The sequence below is a fragment of the Gastrolobium bilobum genome, unplaced genomic scaffold (assembly GCF_033153095.1).
Source record: "Gastrolobium bilobum isolate Gb01-03AN ecotype WA unplaced genomic scaffold, APGP_CSIRO_Gbil_v1 utg58792, whole genome shotgun sequence".
NCBI lineage: Eukaryota > Viridiplantae > Streptophyta > Magnoliopsida > Fabales > Fabaceae > Gastrolobium > Gastrolobium bilobum.
Genome location: NW_026900056.1, coordinates 42,184 through 50,318, shown reverse-complemented (window position 1 = coordinate 50,318; position 8,135 = coordinate 42,184). Strand labels below are relative to the sequence as shown.

The 8,135-nt window shown below is 32.3% G+C and overlaps 1 protein-coding gene across 1 annotated transcript; it reads left to right on the top strand.

Annotated features, from left to right (window-relative positions):
* Nucleotides 1-475: 475 nt before the first annotated feature.
* On the top strand, nucleotides 476-3,817 carry LOC133295031 (reactive Intermediate Deaminase A, chloroplastic). Its single transcript, XM_061493809.1, has 6 exons — nucleotides 476-733; nucleotides 1,360-1,475; nucleotides 1,618-1,662; nucleotides 2,700-2,773; nucleotides 2,857-2,906; nucleotides 3,462-3,817. Exons 1-6 carry the CDS (start codon nucleotides 550-552, stop codon nucleotides 3,554-3,556), a joined length of 564 nt encoding a protein of 187 aa, XP_061349793.1. The 5' UTR covers nucleotides 476-549; the 3' UTR covers nucleotides 3,557-3,817.
* Nucleotides 3,818-8,135: the final 4,318 nt, after the last annotated feature.

The following is an 8,135-nucleotide window of genomic DNA, read 5'->3' as shown; positions in this document are numbered from 1 at the left end:
ACGCTCTTGTTGTATCTCCTCCTCTCTGATCTCTCTCTCATATAATTTGATCTCTCTATCTGATATTATATCTCTTTCTTATCCCAGTTATTATTTTTTTATTAAAGCTTCCATCTTTATAACGTGTTGATGGGTATTATTGATTTAGTTTCATTTTTTGTTAAATTATTGAATATTAAATGAAATATACACTATAAATTAAAAATATTATTTAATATTAAAACGTGTCCCAACATATCGAAATTCATAATTTTTTAGGATTGACATGTCGAAGTGTCGTGTCGTGTCACGTGTCGCGTGTCGTGTTGTGTCACGTGTCGCGTGTCATGTCGGTGCTACATAGTCTCCTAGTCCCACTCAACAAAATCCAAAATCGTAAATACGCTTATCTTGGAAGGGTAATTTCGTAAAAGCTAATTACTCACTTTAAAAAACAACCAAAAACGTTTGTCTGAGGATTTTACAGTGACATAGAGACAGTGACAGTGTGACTCTGAGTCTGAGCAAAGCTAGAGAGAGAGAGAGAGAGAGAGAGAGAGAGAGAGAGAGATGGCGTCATGGTGTGCTGCAAGGTGCTTCCATACTCCGGCGATGGATGTCGGCGTTTTGCGCCGCCGAGCTTCATGGGCCGCCGGAATAGGCGGAGCCTCGGTGGTTGGCACGGCTTTGTGGCGTTCATCTTTGTCTAAGCGCTCTGTGCCATTCGCTTGCTTGAACCTCTCCACTAATACCGGTATTTCCCGATCATTTCTTTGGCCTGTGTCTTTGTCTTATGTTTAGGCTTTCTGTGAATTTTGTTGCAGAAAAGTTTTAAAAAATATTAATTTTTGCTTACTACATATTCCTATCCTGTCTTGTATTGCAATTTTTTTGGGTCAAAATTTAAACTTGCATATAGTAAACCTTTCACTTTGTGGTAAAATGTGTTCCTTCTGGGGTGGAACCTGCTAATTTTATGGTTATGTCTGAAATTTCATCAATGATTATTGATGTGTCTTTCGGGATTAAGCTGCTTTATATGCTAATTACAAATTAATAGGCATCCAGCAGAATTTGCCATAGTTGTTTTGTGATCAATTCAACATAGGATCATTTAGTATTGGTGCTGCATAACTGCATTGAAGTGTATATACTCACTATTTGATAGGTGTTCATATTCATAGCTGGAAAACTAGTATAATCAAAGCTTGTTCGAATTAGTATATATAAATTGTCTCTAGTTGAGATGCCTTTTTGTTTTTTAACGGAGAGATATAAAGGGAGAGGGACTATGTTGTTTGCACAAAATAATTTCTTTACATTGCTATTTTCATTTATGTCAGAATCTTGTGGTATCCATCATTTACTCATTGATTGTAGGGATCAAGGAAGCTGTTCAGACTGAAAAGGCCCCAGCGGCGTTGGGGCCATATTCTCAAGCAATCAAAGGCAACAACCTTTTGTTCGTGTCAGGTGTTCTTGGTCTTGTTCCTGAGGTTTGATATTGTCCGTCTGAAGTTCACTCATCAATTCAGTCTTCCAATCTTTAAGCATCTGTATACATGTGCAATTGCGCATTTGTGCTGGCTGCATGATGAAATGATGCCCTGATAATATAGATTTTTATTTCTAATGCAGACGGGGAAGTTCATCTCTGATAATATTGAAGATCAGACAGAACAAGTACAGACAGATAACTCTGAACTTGCAGCATTTCATTTTTTAATATAGGGGTCTTTTCTTATTGTTTGTACTTTTGTCACATTTCTCTTGGCTTTGGGCTTACAAGGTTTGATTGTTCATTTATTAGAATTTGGGATTGAGATGTGGTTTAATGGGATGATTTTACACCTAACTGTTGAGTAATTTTTATGGTATTAAGTGTTGGCAATCTTGAAGTGGGAAATCCTCCCTCTACACTTATGAGGAAGTAGTTAATGATTTAGAATGACCACTAAGAATGAGAAAGCTTACTAGCTGAATTTGCATGAAGCTGAGTTAACACTTTCTCTTTTGAAAAGAATTTTTAATTGGTCAAGATATGCTAGGGAAACTAACATGAGACCTTGATCATTCTAGGAAAATGGAATTTTCGGGGAGAAAACTTAGTTGTTATGGGAGCTAACTTTGGAAATTTCCTATAAAATGATTATTGAAATCATCACTATTAATATATTAGTATATTTCGCTAATAATGAGATGTTCATAAGACAAAACACTAAACTCCTTTTTTTTGTTTGAAAAGAGACAATTTCATTAAGACAGAGAAGGAGCATACAGAGATAAAGGAGGATAATAAATCCTCACCAAAATTAAAAGAAAAGAAAAAGCAAACAACACTAACATTACTTTTTATTCTAATAATCTAGGTCAAGTATTAGTGTAGTACAACTAGTACAAACCCACCCATTAAGACAACTAACATCACAAACAAGACTCCTATAAGAGTAAGAGTCATAAAAATCCTAATATTCTAACAATATTGATGCTTAATATATATCATGCATGTCTTTCTGTATAAATGGAAAACTGATATATAAGCAATTTTTGTGACATGCTTACACCCTTTGAATTTCATTAATTATTGTCTGGTAGATGCATGTAAACTCCTCTTTCGCTTCAGAGTAACATATGCATTTAACGATGTCATGATGTTACATTGCTATGAAAGTGCACTTACTGATTTTGTGGATGACATTTCAAATAATTACACATTCAAGCTTCTCAAAAACATGGGGGAGATCCTAAAAGCTGGGGGTGCCAGCTACTCGTCAGTTGTTAAGACCACAATTTTGTATGAATTCTTAGCTCTTCATTAGTTTAGATTGTGTTGAGTGCTGGCAAGATAACTGCCTTAATACCATTTATTTTCTCCAGGTTGGCTGACTTGAAGGACTTCAAGAAAGTTAATGAGATCTATGCTAAATGTGAGTTCTGTGTAAATGATTTTGATGTTTCCTTGATATGCAATAGATTGCGTCGTGTAATGATAAGTACCACTTTTTGAAACTTGTGCACTTTATTTGTTAATTCTTTTGATAACAATAATTAGCCATCCATTTAATATTGCAGTCTATGAAATCCTCATGCAGACAAACTGCTAAATGTGCTACTTACCTATAAATTTCACTTCTGATAATAAATCATAATGTGCTGTAATCAAAAATCTTTTTTTGTTTTTGTTTTTTTGTTTATGTAATTGAAGATTCATCTGTTAGCTTGTCATAAGCTATGTTTTCATATTTTATTATATATATTAAGGGGTGAAAACTTGATTGATGCTAGTTTATCAAAAAAAGACAAAAATAACAACATTATTGATGCAAGAGAATCCAGTCTTTTGTCTTACTGACAAGGTCATTGAATATGTTTAGTACTATTGCTGAAATGATAAGGTTTCCCTCGTTGTTAGCAATTTTTATTTTTCACTTATACTGATAGTGGTTTCTTTAATCATTTACCATTGGTTCAAATGGTTTCAGACTTTCCTTCACCTGCCCCAGCTCGTTCAACATATCAAGTAGCTGCCTTGCCATTGGATGCCAAGATTGAAATTGAGTGCATAGCAGCACTATGATCACCACTTCCAATAGTATTATAAATGTTTCTTCAGCAAGCTCGGGTTAATAATGCAGAAGTGACATATCCTAGCATTGGAGTTTTACTTTGTTTTGTTTCCCCTTGGATAATAATGCTCTTGTTATTGCAAACAGTCTACAAATACATCATGAAGGACTCTAAATCTCAGATTCTCTCTTAAGATTATGTCCTCATTAAAACTGAAAGAAATAAAGTAAGAGAAAGCATTCTAGTTTGCCATTTTTTCTGCTGTGTCACTTAACACGAACCATGGTTGGATGCTAACTCTCATTATTCTGAATAAGACCATGGTTCTGCTTCGCTTCATTCCACCTCACCTTCCCCCAATATAGTGACTCTGAGACTCTCTGCTTGACAATTAATTTCGCTTTCTTTGGTGATGAAGCGAATCTCATCCAAGCCCTCAAGTTTCTTGTTGGTTTCGCTGGTTTCTTTTCTCAGAACCTCAGTAGTACGTTCCAGAGCCAAGTGGGGTTTTATAAGGGAACCTTGCAAAGGCGACATATGGTGAATATGGCAGCACCGCATAAACAACAGCCAAAGGAGAGTTTTATATGCAAATTGACCGCTCAATCCCTATATAATATTGCACTCACCAGAGTGTATTATATGTAGGACTCATATATACCACAAATGTATCACACATATATATAATTAAACATAGATTTTCCCTTGGCAATATTAAACTATAACATCCAGTGCCTTCCCTTTTAACGTAATGACTTGTAGGTAATACAAAAAATGATATAACCTGTTATAAATTATAAATGATATACTCCTTAAATTCATGCATTCTATTGCATCATGACTTTTACATCCCCACAAAGTCGGGTCCAAAATAATATTATCATTATTAATGAGATATGTGCTTACCAAAAAAAAAAAAAAAGAGATATGTAACTATATAACCCGTGAATAATGACCTAGTAATAGGCTTTGCACTTAGTGGGTCCTGTATTAACGAGAGGCTAAAAAATGTCTAATATAATTATCCATGCATGTCTTATTTTGATTTTTAAATTAAGGAGGAGTCCAACCATATTTTTAAGCCCTAAAAATGTGGTTCATTTATGATCATGGTTTTGATAAAAATGATAAAAAAAAAATATTTAAAATAAATAATGTAAAACTTGAAATTTTCACACCGGGTTACTCACAAGTTGTCCAATAACCTTCATTTTCAGGCATTGGAGTAGTGGTACAATTAGTTGGGGTTCCGAGTTCCATCGATGAATGTTCAAATCGCCGGAGCTATTTCCATCCTATTTAAACTGCATGCGTTGTTTGAACACAGCCGCAATGCTCTTTTCTGCTCTAAATTCATGTTAGCATCTAATGCATTGAACAAATACGAATGTTTAGCACCATACATCAAATTCTTGCAGACAATCATGACTCAATTGTTAAATTTGAAAACAAAATGCCTACACATTAAAAAATTAAATAATTTTTTATTTTATTTTTATTTTTTATTAATAACTATAGGTACAAGATTTGCAATTACAAGGATCTGAGCTTCAACTTAAGATCCATTTTACTCCATCATTAATTTATAAAGCCATGAGTTTAATAGCCAAGTAGTAAGATTGCAGCACGAGGAAAATCTTCTTTCAATTCACATTTTCATAGATCAATGCTTATATTGTTATAATAATAAAAGGGGCGAGAGGGATAAAGCATAAAAATTAAAATAAAATAAGGATCATATGTGTTATTGAAAAAATAATGGATGATATTAGCCAAATAAAAAGAGTAAATCTGTCACTGTAATGCATGTGGCTGAACTGTCCAGCAACTAATTCCAAGCTTTCTTTTTATAGATTAGAAATGGTCTCCACATGAAGTATGAATTAAAAACTAACCATATGTTGGTCAAAGATTTGGAAAATTCTCTTGAATGCTTCAAGGTGCACATCATCTAAAAGTATGAAAACAACCGATTTAGAAATCACAGCCTTTTCTTTTATTTCCTTACCTTCCTCTCCTCATTGAACCCGGCCATATAGTCATTGTTCTCTGTCATTTACGTCGTTCTTTGATTAGGATGCTTGAGTACGCGTTAATTTTCTAAGCAAGTTTTCGCAGCAAGTTTCTTGGGATGCAGTGGCCTGAGAATGTGATTTTTTTTTCTTTTTAAGGCAACCAACTTTAGTGAAGCCACGCCATTAAAATGTCGCCTCTTCAGCATATGCTTAAGTTTGGCTCCTCCCACGCAGGAACTTGATGTAGAGCTGATAGGAGACGAAATGCCTTCATCATCATCAAATACTGGGTAATCTAATACCAATACAGGACTAAACTATTCCTTCTCCTCATTTGGCCAATTCTGTTCCACGAGAGTAAACTCACAACCCATAAATTCTACTCTTAGGCGAAGTGAATTGCCCTTTATGTCTAATTTTCTAGACATAACCAACGAAGTTTTAAAACAATCCGCATTATAAGCTTAGTAAAAATGGGATAATCAAACTCAAAAATAGAACGTCGAAAATTTTGCTTCGTACAAGGAAAATAAAAGATTGACATGCATGCAACTTTTGTAATTTTCACTTTTTATCCTCTGTTCAGAATGTTTAGGACACTAAGGCTTTGTTTGGGAGTTTGTAGGAGAAGGGAAGGAAGGGGATTCAAAGGAGAGGGAGGGGAAGGAAATTGAAAGATATGTTCTTCCCTTATTTGGGAGTTAAAAAATGACAAGAGAGAGATATTTTTATCATTTTATCCCATTTTTAAAATTAATATAATTATTATATTTTACAAATTAAATTTAAAATTTCTAACAAAATTATTTATGTACTTTTCACAATACTAAAAAAGATAAAATTTTCGACAAAATTTTTATGTTGTAAACGACGAAAATTTCATCACAAAATTATTTTTTCATCCGAATACTTTTCGTTGAAAAGCGAAGAAATTTTTTGCCCGATGCAGATTTTTACAAAAATAAATTTTCTATCGTAATTTAGTTTTCGTCAAATGTTTTGACGAAAATGATTTCCTCTATAAAATGTTTTAAACGAAAAAATAATTCCGTCGAAAATTTTGATGGAATGTTTTCCGTTCAAAAATTTTGACGGAATGTTTTCCGTTCAAAATTTTGATGAAAATGGGTTCTGAGAAAATTTTTGATGAAAATTGTTTTGTCAAAATTTTTGAGAGAAATGTTCCATTCGAACTTTCGACGAAATTAAGATTCTGTAAAGAATTTTGACAGAATATTTTTTATCGAAAAATATTTCGTCAAAAATTTTTACGCAAATATTTTTTGTTGAAATTTTTTGACAAAAATGTGTTCCGTTGAAAATTTTTAAAGAAATGTTTTTTATCAAAAAACTTGATGGAAATATTTTTCGTCGAAATGTGTTTCGTTAAAAGTTTTGACGGAATTTTTTTTTTTCAAAAGGTTAACGAAAATGTTTCTGTCAAAAATTTTCGACGCAATTTAAATTTTATAAAGAATTTTGACGAAATTTTTTTTCATCATAAATTTTCGATGGAAATGTGTTTCGTTGCAAATTTTGATGGAAATATTTTTCGTCAAAAAATTCGATGAATATGTTTTTTTGTGAAATATTTTGAGGGAAGTGTTTTAATGAAATTTAGATTCCATAAAGAATTTTGACAAAAAAAAATTTCCGCCAAAATTTTTTACAGAAATATTTTTATTCACAAATTTTGATGGAAATATTTTTCGTCGAAAATTTTTGCGGAAAATTTCGATGGAAATGTTTTCCGTAAAATTTTTGACTTAATTATTTTACGTCGAAACTTTTCGATGGAAATGTGTTGCGTCAAAATTTTGGATGGAAATATTTTCGTGAAAAGTTTTGACGAATTTAGATTCTATCAATAATTTTGATTGAATTTTTTTTATAAAAAATTTATGTCAGTGATATGGAAAAATCTGCTTTCGTCTTTGGTTTTGACGGAAATTTTTTGACATATATGATTTTCATCAAAAATTTCATCATTATTTTTGATGAAATATTTTTTGTTGATAAATTTTGTCGGTATTTGAGACTTTTCTAATAATGTTACATTTAAAAATGATTCACATTTAGGTAGTTTTCAGATTTTAATGCTAAAGATAGATAAATAATTTTTAATATTTCCCGCTTTAAACTCCCCAAATTGGGAGAACTTTAATTTTAAGAAGAAGCATGGTTTTGGAGGATTTAGTAAAAATCCCCAATTTTATAATATCCCTAGCCTAATTAATTAGTAAATTACATGCAATTAAGTAATTAAGCATGTATTAGTAAGTAAAATTAAGTACAAGGCCTAATTAAATGAATTAGGGTCACTTTTGAGATAAAAAGTGCTGTCAGTGAAAATTATGGAGTAAAAATGAGTGTAGGCAAAAGACCCAAAATATAAAAGTAAAATTAGAAATATTCCTAGAAAAATATTCGAGACCTTTGGGTAAAGTTTGAAAGAGAAGAAATTACCAAAAAAAAAAAAAGTTTGAAAGAGAACGGAGTTAACTAGATAGATGAACTTGTACCCGGTTAAGATAACTTAAGTTAAGTTAAGGGGCAAAACATCAACACCCACTT